Source organism: Mus caroli, unplaced genomic scaffold (genome assembly GCF_978045245.1).
Source record: "Mus caroli unplaced genomic scaffold, Mus_caroli_1 scaffold_17, whole genome shotgun sequence".
Lineage (NCBI taxonomy): Eukaryota > Metazoa > Chordata > Mammalia > Rodentia > Muridae > Mus > Mus caroli.
In genome coordinates, this window is record NW_028227272.1 from 15,775,885 (window position 1) to 15,790,734 (window position 14,850).

Sequence of the window (14,850 nt, forward strand, 5' to 3'; positions counted from 1 at the left end):
GATTTATCTGTTTGTGGTCAGATCAATATAAGAGGTTGTTTCAGTTTTCTGATATTTACCTAACTTTTCTTTTTTGTCCCAGCTCATGATCTGTTTAGTAAAAACTTGAGGGGAAGCTAAGAAGAATGTGCACTCGACATTTGTTTTATTTCTGTTGCTGGAACAAATGCTCTGAGGAAACAACTTAGGGGAGAAAGTTTATTTGACTTAGGTAATTCTAGGTTATAGTCCATTCCTGAGGTAAAGTCAAGGCAGGAGGTTAAGTTAGCACATTCACAGTCAAGAGTAGAAAGAGAAGAAACGCACATATCCTTGCTTGCTCTCTGCTAGCCTTTCTTCTCTCCCACTCAGTCCTGCCTAGGGAATGCTGCCTCCCACGCCAGCACACACAGTGGTCCATACAATGAAGACAGCCTCCTACCAACATGCTCTCATGCCATGATCTAGACAGTTACAATTAAACAGCACAGAGGTGTTGGTGTGGAAGATTCTGTAGATGTTTTAGGTACATTTGATCCTCGATGTCTGAATGAAAAAAAGAAATAAAAAAGACAGCTCTTCTGTGTGGTGGAGGAGAAAGTTTATTATGTGGATGTGGGAAAGCACAGCCAGAGGCAGACACTTTGGGGAGAGCCCAGAGTGGTCAGTACCCTGAGCCTTGTGGGTATAGGGGGAGGAGAAAAGAGAGAGGGGAACCAGGTGCTGCAGCCAGGAGGCCAAAAGTACAAAAAGAATCAGGTAACAAAAATGTCTGGATTATTTAAGGAAGAACCTCTAGGGGAAGGGCAGCCCAGCCCCTGGGTTGGAGAGTTCAGAGAAGAGGGTGGGGTCTGAGGGACAGATTGATGCTGGGAGAAGAACTTGGAGGCCAGGTCTGCTTTGATAATGTTAAATAGGCACCTACGCTGCTTGTCTGGGTTTTGAAACTTAACAGTGCATTTAGTTTTGGTGTTTTTCTGTGAGTTTTTCATGTGCTTGTTTATGGTCTGGGTGATCTATCTGTCTTGGTAATCTTTGTTAGATTGGGATTGATGGATAAAAGACAGACAGAAACAGAATTGTTCTTTAATCAGAACAACTGAAGTGGAGACTGCACATTTGGTGTGGGGGCCTTGGGGTTTTTTAGGGTAGAAAAGGGGGGTACTTTGGGTATGGAAATTACATCTGCAGTTCAGTTCTGCTACAGTCTTGAAATGGTAGATACCAGTGGGTTTGGTGTGTGGATTTTCTTACCTGAAGCTTCTACAGGTGTTATTAGTCAAGTCAGCTTTCCTGTTAGGAGGGTCTCAGTTTACCTGGGCTTTCAGGTTATTGAGTACACCTGTATTGGTGTGTGCATGCTTAAAATTGTAAACTCCTCTTGATAGCTTGTATCCCTAATCAATATGAAGAAATTGCTTTATCACTTCTGACTAGGTTTCATTTGAAGTCTGTTTTGTCAGTTGTTAGAGTAGTGATGCCTTGTATTGTCTAGCTCCAGTTTTTGGAATCACTTTTTCTATCCTTTCAGACCAAGGTAGCGTTGATGAAGTGTGTGTCTCGGAGGCAGCAAGTACATGGGTCCTGTTTTTAGTCCAGTCTGTTTGTCTGTGTCTTTTGGGGGAATTGAGATCATTAATTAATACTCAGTTATTATCAAAAGGTATGTGTTAATTCTTATTTTGCTGACTGTGTAGTATTTGATGTTTTCCTAATCCTGTTTTTCTTGACTACTGCTTTAGCTTCATTAGTTGTTTTTGTACAGCTTTTTGGATGTATTTATCATTTTCTTTAGTTTGCAGAATTCCTTCCAGTATCCTCTGTACAAGGATACTATAGGGCTTAGTGCTCACAAATTCCTTAAGCTTTTATCATGGAACATTTTTCTTTCTCCTTTCGTTGTGACAGTTTAGCTGGATGTAGTAATCTTTGTTGGTATACTTTTCTTTTAGAACTAACTGGAAAATGTCTTTTCAAGACTTTCTGTCATTTAAAATTTCTGTTAAGATGTCTTTTGTTATTCTGTTAAGATAATTTGTTATAAATGTGGGCCTGCCTACATTTATATGTGACAAGGCACTCCTCCTTTGCAGCTTTTAGTACACTTTCTATTATCTCTGTACTCAGTGTTTCAGTTATAATGTGGTGTGAGGTTTTCTTTTCTGTTCTTGTCTGTTTGGTGTTCTCTCTGTCTTATGAATCTGGATAGGTATCTCTTGAAGTATGGTGAATTTTCTGCTATGAATATATTGAAAATATTTCTTAAATGCTTCTGGCATGGAATTCTATGCTTATAATTAGGCATTTTCACAGTGTCCAAACATCTTGTGTATTCCATTGGGCATTTTTATTAGTTTGTCTTAGGTCTGAGTGAGTGTTCATTTCTCTTTATATTCTGATACTATATTTCTAATAATTCCTTCGGTTGAAGAGGCTTTCTACTGCTATTTTTGGAATTAAATAAGAAAATTTCGTTACTTATTGTACTCAGGATTCTCTAAAGGAGCAGAACTGATATAATGAGTGGATATATATGTGTGTATTGCCATGTCTGTCTCATGCCAAGAATCTGGTAGCTCTGTCCATGAGGTTGCAGGTCTGGTGCTGGAGTCCTGGAGGACTCTTGAGAACTGCCTGTCTTCAGTCTCCATTGGAATCCTGAAGAATCCTCTTTTACTCATTGTTTTGGATAGGCCGACTGACCAGAGAACTCTCAGGATCCATCTGTTTCCAAGTCCTGGCCCCCATCCCAGTTCTGGGCATCTTATGTGGGTTCAGAGGATTCAGACCAGGTCTTGTGCTTACACAGAAAGCACTCTTACCTTCCGTGCTATCTTCCCAAGGAACCCCTGTGTGCATAGTAAATTATATTGACTGATCTCTCCAGCCCTCTTATTTTTCTTTTTTGTCTTGTGGAATGGGGTTTAGCTGGCCTGGAACTCCCTGTCGTCTTGCCTCAGCCTCTTGAAGACTGGCATCACAGTTAAGTACCACCATACACAGCTCTGTGGATTCCTAGATTGTATATTGTTTATTTTAGATGGCATGTTCTTTATTTTCCAAGTTGGTTCCATACTCCTAGATTCATGCAATACTTTTGCTCAAGCCCTCCACAGCACCTGTGTTCTTTTCTTTTCTTTTCTTTTTTTTTTTTTTTTTAGTACTTTAAGTATTTCCATTCACCTAAGAAGTTCAGTAGGAAGGGTAATGCCCTTTTCTTTTATAAGTGAGATGAGTTTTTGATGGGGACTGCTTTTTAAGAAAGGCATGATTTATTTGGGCTCACGGTTGGAGAGTTCTCACTGAACTGTGCTAGAGTAGCCTGGAAGGAGCTGGAAAAAAATTATTCTGGTGTACTAACAAGAACAAAGAGTAATTTGACATGGCATTTTATTCTTGATTAAAGGATATGCCATGTTAGTGGGTACTTTATCTAGCAGTTTGGCCTCACAACGGTAGGTTTTGGCACCAGATGAATGAAAAAAAATAAAAAGGAAAGGATGCGGCTACTTCAAGTTATGGTGGTGGAGGAGGTTGTCTGTAGCTAAAGCATAACTAGAGGTAGAAGCATCCTCAAGAGTTCAGAGTGGACATGATCCTGAGCCAAGTGAGGAGAGGTGGGGGATGGGAAGGGAGGCCGTAGAGAGGGGAACTAGGGAGCAGCTGAGATGCAAAGGTAAAAGACTGGCAGGTAACCAGTATGGCTAGATTAATAGAGGAGGGCAGCTGTGGGAAGGGAAGCCTACCTGATCGTGGCAAATGATCGTTTTGATGTATTTTTGGATTCAGTTTGTGAGAATTTTTTTTTTTTTCATGGAAAATGTTAGCATTTAATTAACCTCCGTGGTGGCTTTTAAGCCACTAGAACTCAGGCACCTCCAACACCCTTAATCTTCTCTTCAGCTCTTCTGCTGAAGAATTTGGCCTTCACGATGACAGGTTGCTTAGGGAGCTTTCCCTTGCCCAGAACTTGGTAGTAGCCTGATTGAACAACATCAATGATGGGAGCAGCTCCAGTCTTGGTTTTTGCTGCATTGACACGCGTCTGCTCTCTGACCAACGTCTACAATTTATCCAGGCTGACAGTTGGGCAGAAGATCTGGTTCCTCTTCAAGTGGTAATGCCTCATACCAACTTTCCTAAAGTAACCTGGATGATATTTGTCAAAGTTGATCCTGTGATTATGCATGCCTCCAGCATTCTCGCTGTCCATGGCTCATGTGGCCCCCAAGTTTCTGGGTCTTCCCCAGTCTGGATGGCATGGCGGTGGCAGAAAGGAAAGAGGCAAGAAAATTTTATTGAGTATTTTTGCATCGATATTCATAAGGGAAATTGGTCTGAAGTTCTCATTCTTTATTGAGTATTGTGTGGCTTAGGTATCAGAGTAAGTAACTGTGGCTTCATAGAATGAGTTAGGTAGTGTTTCTTCTGTTTTTATTTTGTGGAATAGTTTGAAGAATATTGGTATTAGGTTTTCTTTGAAGGTCTGATAGAATTCTGCATAAAACCATTTGGCCTTGGGTTTATTTTGGTTGGGAGACTTTTTTTTTTTTTTTTTTTTTGAGACAGGGTTTCTCTGTATAGCCCTGGCTGTCCTGGAACTCACTTTGTAGACCAGGCTGGCCTCGAACTCAGAAATCCACCTGCCTCTGCCTCCTGAGTGCTGGGACTAAAGGCGTGCGCCACCACACCCGGCTGGTTGGGAGACTTTTAATGACTGCTTTTAGACAGATTCATTAGTGCAAGACTCAGAGATGGAGTCCACCTTTGTCTGGAAAATGAGACGTTGTTCTGTGTGTTTAGTGGTAGGTTGGATCCCCCCCACCCCCCCAATTGGCTGGTTTGGGCTATTTCAGGGAATTGGATAGTTCAGACAAAGAAAGGAAAACGGATTGCTTCCTGACATCGGAGCGGTGCCTTACACTTTAAGATTCGAAAGTCTCTCCAAAGAGTTCTGTTTGTTGAAGAAAAGGCCCTCTGAGATTTTATCTTGGAGAAGGAAAAGAAGCAGGAACTTGATCTTCTGAAATGGTTAAGCAATAAGCACATGGAGATCCATCGCTAGAGCCTCTTTCCCTGTCTGCCCAGGGGGAGCTAGCTGCCTGGCTGCTGTGCTCCTTCTATAATCTTGGGATTCCCTTTCCCCTTTGATATTGCATTAGAATCCCTAGTACAATCCATGGGATTATGGATCCTCCTCTAAAAGAGTTCCATAGTATGGGGAACAGGCACAAGAGGGGCCTGAAGATGGTTACTTGCTTGTCCCACTGGCAGTGAGCAAGGCCCTGGTAGAGTAGTTTTTCTGAGGACAGAACATTGTTTTGGAGAATGGAAGAACCATGTTTCAAACTGGTTGCTTTCCTCTAAGCCATGGGAAATTTCTCTATCTTTGACTGAAAACCTAGAAGGGTTCTTGGAAGTAAAAACTGAATGTATGGGAACCCTTCTGTCACTAGCTCCAACAGTTTTAACTCAAGCTTGCCCATACTCAGTGTCTACCACATACATAACTGATACTTTCAGTTTTTCAGGTATCTATTGTTGTTTAACATCACCTATCATGCTCATTGTTGGAGTAGAAACCAGAAGCCCTCTCTTTACACTGTTTATAAACTCATGAGAAGAGTGGATTTTTTAAAAAGTATAGGGGTTAGAGAGATGGCTTAGGGTTAAGAGCTTTGTTGTTATTATGTAGGACCTATGTTCAATTCCCAGCACCTACAGGGTGGCTTCCTACAACTCTTAACTCCAGTTCTAGGGAGTCTGGTACCCTCCTCTTACCTGGAGGGCACCCGGCACACACATGACACATAGAGACACATGTAGGCTAAATACCCATACACACACACACACACACACATATATATATATATATATATATGTATATATATATATATATATATATATATATATATGAGAGAGAGAGAGAGAGAAAATCATAGAATGAATGGCTTTGTAGATAGAGTTACAGATGTCTTTGATTTCAGGTTGAAAGAGCAGAACCTCGTCAAGGAGCTGCGGTCCCGGGAACTGGAGAGCAGCAGTGACAGCGACGAGAAGGTCCACCTAACCAAGCCCTCTTCACTGTCCAAGCGCAAACTTGAGCTTGAGGTAGAGACGGTGGAAAAGAAGAAGAAAGGTCGCCCTAGGAAGGATTCACGTCTTTTACCCATGTCTCTGTCCGTCCAGGTGAGGCCTATGGACTGTCTTGCCTGTCCCACCCTGCCTCCTTGGGAGGCCCTTGTGTGTGGAGGGTGTCTTATTAGTGTGAGAAGCTTACACACCGTTCATTTTATCTGCCTGCCACTCAGAGACCTTGAGTAGACCCGTTAGGACTTTTTCTGGGAGGCAAAAAAGGAGTGCCCATTTACTTCATACAGGGTACTCACAAATCAAAGAAATAATTCCATCTGAGTCCAGTTTGGGTTACTTAAGGAGCATGAGCAAAAAGTGTATATATTCAAAAGCACTCCACTGGAAAGTCCCACCCGTAGCATAGGTGACAGATTTTATAAACTGTATTACTGGAGTCCCACCCTCAGTCAAGTTTCTGCCTCCTAGTACTCTACCTCATTTCTTAAGGCCAAGTGCATCCTGGTGGTGGGAGGGAATGTTGTGTGGAATGTCAGGTGAGAGTCTAGTAACCTCCCTCCCCCAACTTCATCGAGGGAATGTTTGCAGCCCTATTTTTGGTACTGTAGACCCAGCTATCACTGTATTGTTTTGCTTATTTCGTTGCCATGACGTGGGGCCAACATATTCTGTAGGTCACCACAGCAGTCTCTGCTCCATGATGGCGAGATGGCACTCAGAGGAAATAGCTACACCAGAACTGGTCCCCTGATGTCAGCCCCCTCATCTGTCAGGTGGGGATCCTTGTAGCATTCCCCTGTGCTTTCTGCCTTCCAGAGTAGGTGGACATGCCTTGGGAACAGGCCTAGCCTCACTTTAGGTCCTTACCTCTGGGTCACTTTCTTTCCCTAATGCTACCCCTGTAGTGTTTAGGTGGAGCTCAGGGTTATTTCTGGCTCTTTTAGTCTCCAGCTGCCCTGTCTACAGAGAAGGAGGCCATGTGTCTGTCTGCACCAGCACTTGCCCTGAAGCTGCCAATTCCAGGCCCACAGAGAGCGTTCACCCTCCAGGTGAGGACTGAGACCCCTACCACTCCCTCACAAGAGCATACATTCTCTCTCCCCTAATATAGGCTCCATCTTGCCACACCTCAAGGACTCATTTCCAGTGGCTCTCCATCTTCTTCTAGCTGACTGGGGTGGACTGCTAGCCTCCTATCTCTACTCTCATGTCTCTTCCTCTCTCTAGTTTGCTTCTAAGTCTCAACAGTCAGGGCTGCCCTTACCATCAATTCTCGATACCAGCTCTTTCTTTTTTTTTTTTTTTTTTTGGTTTTTTCGAGACAGGGTTTCTCTGTGTAGCCCTGGCTGTCCTGGCACTCACTTTGTAGACCAGGCTGGCCTCGAACTCAGAAATCCGCCTGCCTCTGCCTCCCGAGTGCTGGGACTAAAGGCGTGCGCCACCACGCCCGGCTGATACCAGCTCTTTCAAGACCTGACTCATGCGTCCTCTGAGAAGCCTCTTGCATGTCTTCCACCCCTTTGGCAGTGTCAGGCTGGGTGCCCATGGCACATGTGTCTGTGTTCTGCCCTAGTCTCACTGTCCTTATCAGGCTCTCAGGACCTGGCTTATAATAATACATTCTTTCTTATGTTTCTTTTTAATTTATTTTATTTTCATTTTATGTATATGAATATTTTATCCTCACCTATGCATGTATGCCACATGCATTGTTGCCCTCAGAGGTCAGAAGAAAGCATTGAGTCCTCCAGAATTGAAGTTACACATGGTTGTGGGCTGCAATGTGGGTGCTAGGAATTGAACCAGGTCCTCTGTAAGAGCAACACGTGCTTTAAACCACTGAGCCATCTTTGTAGTCCCAAGAGTAGAGTCTTAGAACCATAAAATTATTCAAACAGTGAGAGACTAAATAATCCCTTATATGCAAGTGCCCAGCATCTGTGCCCATGCTTCTCCCATTATGAGGGCTTTTCACTCAGCTATCATTTCACTGCACACCTCTGCATCTTGCTTGGTGCATCTCTTTAGATAGCCTTTGTGGACTCTGTATATATCATTTTCTTCTGGCCATATGTTGTGAGAGGCCTGAGCTGGTGTTGGGGTGCTTGAGGGTAGGCACCATCTCTTCCAGCCATAAGTGTGTGTGGATCATGCTGAGGAAGGGTTGGGCAGATTGAAGGGAAGAGTAGCACCCACGTGGTGGTTTGCTCATGTGTGCATGTGCGTGTGTGTCCCCAGGTGTCTTCAGCTCTCAGTACCACATGGAGCCATCCTTGGTTTCTGGTGTCTAGAGAGAATGGAGCTCCTTGCTTTTAACCAACCTACTCTCTAGTTCACCACTTGCACTCATGAAAAGTTGTCAACTGTTCTGTTTGGGTTTCCATACAGAAACCTAGCTTCTACAGATCAGATCTGTAGATATGCATAAGACTGAATCCATTTCATGCCAGGCTTTGAACTAGACCATGATAATGTGAGTTATGTAATGCCATAGTATTATATAGGGAAGTTTGTTAATGTGGAGAGCACATTGTTTTTTTTTATTATTATTATTATTCTTTCCTCTCTTATCAAATATAGCAGTCTTTGGTAATCTTTCAAGTCTGAGGTTTACTCCCAAGTCCAAGGCTGTAGTCTTGGGCATGTTACAACTCTGTGAGATGACAACCCCCCAGGCCCTGTTACCCTTCTCTGGTGGCCAGTGAGCTAGTCTGCCTCTTTGTTGTCTTTGCCCCACCTCAGAGCTCAGGTTGTCATACAGTCCCTGAGTGTCCTACAACTCCAGGAGCTACCACATAACAGGCCCACTGCTACTGAGGTCATGTGTTGCTTTCCTCCATCCAGGTGAGCTCTGACCCCTCCATGTACATTGAGGTGGAGAATGAAGTGACCACTGTTGGGGGGATAAGGCTGAGTCGCCTGAAGTGCAACCGTGAAGGGAAGGAGTGGGAGACAGTGCTCAGCAGCCGCGTCCTCACTGCTGCCGGCAGCTGGTAAGGGCCGTGATGGACAGTACCGGCAGTTATGAAACGTAACCTTTGAGAAGAGAACAGCTCCAGGCGAGGCTCCTTGGGGCCTTCTGAACATTGATTCACCTCTCATTCCCTATCTTGTCAATATCCTTGCCTCATACTGTCACAGGCCGACTTTAAGCCTTGGGGTTACCCAGTCTAGCAAGATCCCTGCCTCAGGTCTGCCTGCTTTTCCCTGGCCTGCACAGGTGCTTTCCCTGGACCCTTGATTTTCACCCCATGTCCTGGGAAGGATCGACAGATGGTGATGCAAGTCCTAGCCCTGCTGGCTAGGGAGGTGGGATTGTGGGTGGGGATTGTCTTAATTCAGTGCTGCCTTATAGCAGCACAAGGGTTCTATCCTTGGCTTACTCAAAAAAGACAACCAGCACTTTCTCTCAGGGACTCAGGGGTCTCTTGTTTACCTATTTTCAAAGTATGAATACAGGAAAACTTTGAATGGGACCCAGGAGCAGAGAGGGAGCTCTCTTTGATGATATGACTGGGTTCTGTCTGATCATTTCTCATGACCATCCATGTAGCAGCTATTTCTACTAGGGCTTTGCAACAATGATTGCTCAGAAAACAATTTTGGTTAGATCCTTAGTTGCCTGCCTTGAGGGTATGTGTGAATGCCTCTCATCTATCTGGCTGGGTAGATCTTCAGATTCCCTTGGACCCAAGTGAGTTTATAGTATTAGGTCCTGAAAGATCCCACAGTTCTGTTCCTCCTTGGGATTTTCCCTTGGCACAAGATCACTGAGTTTTTAAATCTTAGCTTCCTGTGTTTGGTACAACTGTTGGTACCAATTGTATGTCTCTGTTCCTAAGGCAAGTGGCATGTCCCAGCAGGAGTCCAAGGATGTCAGCACAGACTTTCCTGTAGCAGTATAGCTGCAGGAATGGGAGCCTCTCCTGTGTAGGCTGAGCCTACAAAGATTCCTGTCCAATGTTGCAGCCCATGTCACAGCTTCATTACTGGGAGCTGGCTAAAGGAAGGCCCTGAACATGAGAGATGATCAGACAGATCACTGTCAAATCAGAGAACTACCTCTCTGCAACTAGGTCCTGTTCAAAGTTTTTCTCTGTTCATACTTTAGACATTTGTAAACATGAATATCTTGCTTATTTTCTGTCCTTAGAGTGGAAGAGTTGAGGTGCTCTTAAGCAGGGGAAATTGCCCATACAGATATGTACCCTGACTAATTGGGTTAGTCCTAAGGAAGGGGGCCCATATGTTTTGCTAGGGTGTGAGTAACCCATGCACCAGTGGCCTGGTCTTGGAAGCCATACTTGAAAGACAGTGGCCTCCTTGTAGTAGGCTTCCTTGAGGACCACATCTAGATCAGGGGTGCTCTTCTAAAGCATTCCTTGCTCATGGACTGACACCTCTTCTGTCCTACACCTGATAACCTGGAGTGCTCAGCTGGTGTTCCTGTAACAGCTGGTACTAGTTAGTGCTCTACCCCTCTCCCAGCCTGTTCCCTGAGGGCTTGTCTGGGCTAGTTGTAGCCAGGAATCTGTCACCTAGGCACTCTGGTTTTATCTGATGAGTTAGGCACATATTTTGAGCGACCATCATGTTGAGTAGCTTTGTGAAGTACCAGCACTCCTTGGTCACTATCAGTGTGAACAGCTCTTTGGGTGAACAAGGGAAAACAGAAGCCTGTTTGTAAGTGCTCAAGCAGGCTGTCTGCCTTGTTCCCCTGCCCTGGTCCTTGCATTGTCCTTTCCTTGCCATCCCAGTAGCACCACCTGCTCATAGCAAATGTATGAGGCTCCCCAAGGCCCTGGAGGAAGGCAGGCTCTGCATCATTCACCTGGCTCCTGTGACGCCTTCCCCTCCTCTTCCCTTGCAGTGATGTGGTATGTGTTGCCTGTGAAAAGAGGATGCTGTCGGTGTTCTCTACCTGTGGTCGCCGTCTCCTCCCTCCCATCCTCCTTCCATCTCCAATCTCTACTTTGCACTGCACGGGCCCCTACGTCATGGCACTCACCGCTGCAGCCACACTGTCTGTCTGGTGAGAGGCAGGCACAGACTGGGGCCACCGGTCTATATAGGGGCTGGGTGGAGACCCAGCAGAGAAGTAACCAGTGGGCCCAAGAGCTGTTAGCAGTGTTCACTGGTAATGAGATGTCCTTAAGCAGAGGGTGGCTACACTCCCGTTTTTTTCTCAGGGTGGGTGTGGGTGTGGGTGTTGGGAGTCGCTCAATGGATCTGCTGTCTGGAATTTCCTGTGTAGCTTTGGGCAAAATAGGGTGGGGAAAGAGGCAGGGACCAGGATGTTGAGTGAAGACATTCTGATGCCTTTGACTTGGGTGTAGAGTAAGCTGTTCCCTGTCTCTTTAGGGATGTTCACAGACAAGTGGTTGTGGTGAAAGAAGAATCTCTACACTCCATCTTGTCAGGTAACCCTTATGGGTGGGCACTCCTCTTCCCTTGGGGTCAGATTCCCTGGTCTGATCCACTCTAGCCCCCTTAGCCCATACAGAGAACCAGGCTTAGAGCACAGCTTACAGTGAGCTAGAGCTATACTTAAGGAGACATGCTTTCTGGACGGATGATAAAATGGGTCCCTAAAATGGGTTACAGAGATCCTGATGGTTATCAGAATGGCTTGGCTAAAGCACCAAGCAGCAGTATATAGATTATATATCAGTAGTCCAGAGGCTTAGTATTGGGATCATGTGAGCTAGGGTTTAAATTTCTCCATTAGTGAATTCATGATTACTGATTAGAACTTATTCCTGTGGTATCCTCCAGGAAGTGATATGACGGTGTCACAGATCTTGCTAACACAGCATGGAATTCCAGTGATGAATTTGTCTGATGGGAAAGCATACTGCTTTAATCCATCCCTCTCCACATGGTAAGAAGGTATCCCTCTGTCCTATTCCCTGGGAGTGTTTCTGTACTGGGCACCAGGGCGTAGGTGGTCATTCCTGCTTGTCCTTGCTTCTTTTGAGCTCTCACCAACTCCTGTATATGCACTACCATCCCTTCAGGGTTCTGTGAATCTAGGCTACCCTCCCTTTAAAGTCTGTGGGTAAGGTCACTGGCCTTTTATATTATTTCCTGGAGCCAGTTTTATCAGAACAGATACTGAAACATTTGTGGTTCTTGATAGATAGGCCTCCTTAACAACCACCAACACGGTAGCCTTGTCAGTAGTCAATTCTGTGGGCTTAACTGTACCAAGATGGTCTTTCAGACTTACTGAGAAAATCAAGCTGGTGATGTGATTTCTCTATTTCCTTTGACTAGCGTGGAATTTGGAGCCACTTCTGTATTTGTAAAATTTCTGTATACATTAGATTTTTAAAAAAATGTGTGTGCATATACATATATGTATGAATATGTATATATATATATGTGTGTGTGTGCATATATACATGTATATATATGTATATATGTGTGCATGTGTGGATATGTGTATTTGCGTGTGTGGGTAGATATATGCATAGGTATATGTTGATGTTTGGTGTCTTCCTCTATTGCTCTCCTTCTTATTTACCAAGACATGGATGCTCATTGAACCTGGAATTTACTGATTTGGCTAGTTTAGCTAGTCGTCCCCCCCCACCCCCCGCCCCCCGCCACACACACACCCCGTGTCTTTCCTTTTGAACACTGGGATTATGAGCAGGTTGTCATACCTGGCTTTTGTGTGGGTGCTAGAGATCCAAATGTCAGTTCTCCTGCTCATGCAGCAAGCATTTTATCCATTTGACTCATCTTCCTAGACCACATTAGAGATTCTGACCCAGATATATGCAGTATATGAGCTGTATGCCAGCCATTCCTTCAGAACCAAAGCATGCTACTTTCTAGGTTCTTTTCTCTTAAGAGTTGCCAGGCATACATTTATATTCAACACTGAGATTTATTTTCCAGTTAAAAAAACAAAAAACAAATTTCTGCTACCCTTTTTTTTCCAATTTGTAAATAATTATATGTTAATGTGTGCTTATAGCGAGGCAAACATATTTAAAATCATTTAAGAAAAGGCAAGCCAGGCATGCAGGTACATGCTTGTAACAATAGCACTTACTTAAGAAATTGAGACAAGAGGATACCAAGTTTGACTTTTCAGAGACTCAGAAAAAGGAAAAGACATCAACTTTTTGTTTTGAATATATTCATAAAGATAGCCCTCTGTTTTATGGAGAATATTTTCTTAACAGTTACATAGAGGGTCCTGAAATGGTGGGAGAAATGGTGGGTGTTGCTCAGCAGATGGAACATGGCCAGTTCACACAGCATTATGTGAGCCAGCCATTCAGAGTACATTTCATACAGGAGTCATTAGGACATTAAGAACCAAGACTATGGGGTTGGTGAGATGGCTCAGTGGGTAGAAGCACTGACTTCTTTTCTGAAGGTCATGAGTTCAAATCTCAGCAACCACACGATGGCTCACAACTATCTGTAATGAGATCTGACGCCCTCTTCTGGTGCGTCAGAAGACAGCTACAGTGTACTTACGTAAAGTAAATAAATCTTAAAAAAAATAAAAAAAGGAACCAAGACTTTGTAGCTAAAATGTTCAGTGACACTCCTCATTTATCAGACTTGTGACTAGAAAGCCTGCCAGTAATGGGCACCTGTCTTGGAGGACAGTGGCTTCACTGGTAAGCTACAGTGTGGTGGGCAGGGTTTGTTTTCCTGACCTTCTGTCTTCTAGTTTTCCTAACATCTGTTTCTTTCTTTGCTTTCTCAGGAACCTGGTTTCTGACAAGCAAGATTCATTGGCCCAGTGTGCAGACTTCAGGAACAGCCTGCCGTCCCAGGATGCCATGCTTTGTTCAGGACCGTTAGCCATAATTCAGGGCCGCACCTCCAAGTATGTGAGCTGAGAGTCTTGGCACTGCCAGCAATGCTCTACTGGGAGGGACCTGGGTCTGGTCCCTGCTTGTTTCCTTTGTCCTAACTGTTGCTTGGTGCAGAAGAGTTGTCTTTTTAAATTTTTGTCAAGTGTGTTATGGGGACAGCTAAAACCCTGGCCCCATCACTTTAAGGGCCCAGGTGACAGTCAGTGAGGGTCTTAAGGGTCATAGATACCTAAGTGGCACAGGGTTTGGGAGTGGGTAGGGCTGTCGTTTCAAGACCCCACACAGCAGGTTCTGAGCATGGATGCTACCATGCAGCCTGCCTTTTGATGAGGAATACAGAGGTTGATGGTAAATTAATCAACTGATGGTTGGGAGGCCTTGGACAACTTATTTGCCCTCCACCCTTCTGTCTCCTCTCTGGTACACTGGGACACACAGAGCAGCCCCTCTACACCATTGTAGCACACCCTGTCTTACTGTGCTTGCCTTGCTGGTCTCTGTAGCTCTGGAAGGCAAGCTGCCCGGCTCTTCTCCGTGCCTCATGTGGTACAGCAGGAGACCACACTGGCCTACCTAGAGAACCAGGTTGCTGCGGCACTTACCCTGCAGTCAAGCCACGAGTATCGTCACTGGCTCCTCCTTTATGCTCGGTACCTTGTGAATGAAGGTAAGATTACTCCAAGGAAGGGTGTCTATTGACAATATTTTTCTTTCTTCTTTGAACCCCTCTTGCTAGAACATCATGCATGCCCCCCACTGCCTCCCTGTACCCTCCAGTCCACCCCTATCCCATCAGGGGCTCTCAGAGTGCCTGTGCTCTTAGTAGCTCCCCTGGCAGGGAGCAAGGTGTTCTGGAAGAGGACTGTGCAGTGACCTTCAGCACCTCTCAATCCTTGGTGGGCAAGTTCTCATTCTGTTTTACTAGCCTTTCCTA

At 44.8% G+C, this 14,850-nt stretch overlaps 1 protein-coding gene and 1 pseudogene across 3 annotated transcripts in view; one reads left to right on the forward strand and one right to left on the reverse strand.

Moving 5' to 3' along the window:
* Hira (histone cell cycle regulator) overlaps positions 1-14,850 on the forward strand; it is a 99,068-nt gene that overhangs the window by 60,996 nt on the left and 23,222 nt on the right. For all 3 annotated transcript variants that reach the window (XM_085832458.1, XM_085832457.1, XM_085832459.1), the window contains 8 exons: positions 5,967-6,168; positions 7,017-7,121; positions 8,917-9,065; positions 10,943-11,104; positions 11,434-11,492; positions 11,848-11,953; positions 13,805-13,927; positions 14,420-14,583. In XM_085832458.1, the coding sequence (XP_085688584.1) occupies positions 5,967-6,168; positions 7,017-7,121; positions 8,917-9,065; positions 10,943-11,104; positions 11,434-11,492; positions 11,848-11,953; positions 13,805-13,927; positions 14,420-14,583 (1,070 nt within the window). The remainder of the gene's footprint in view (positions 1-5,966; positions 6,169-7,016; positions 7,122-8,916; positions 9,066-10,942; positions 11,105-11,433; positions 11,493-11,847; positions 11,954-13,804; positions 13,928-14,419; positions 14,584-14,850) is intronic.
* Positions 3,833-4,345, reverse strand: LOC110311262 (large ribosomal subunit protein uL15 pseudogene; annotated as a pseudogene).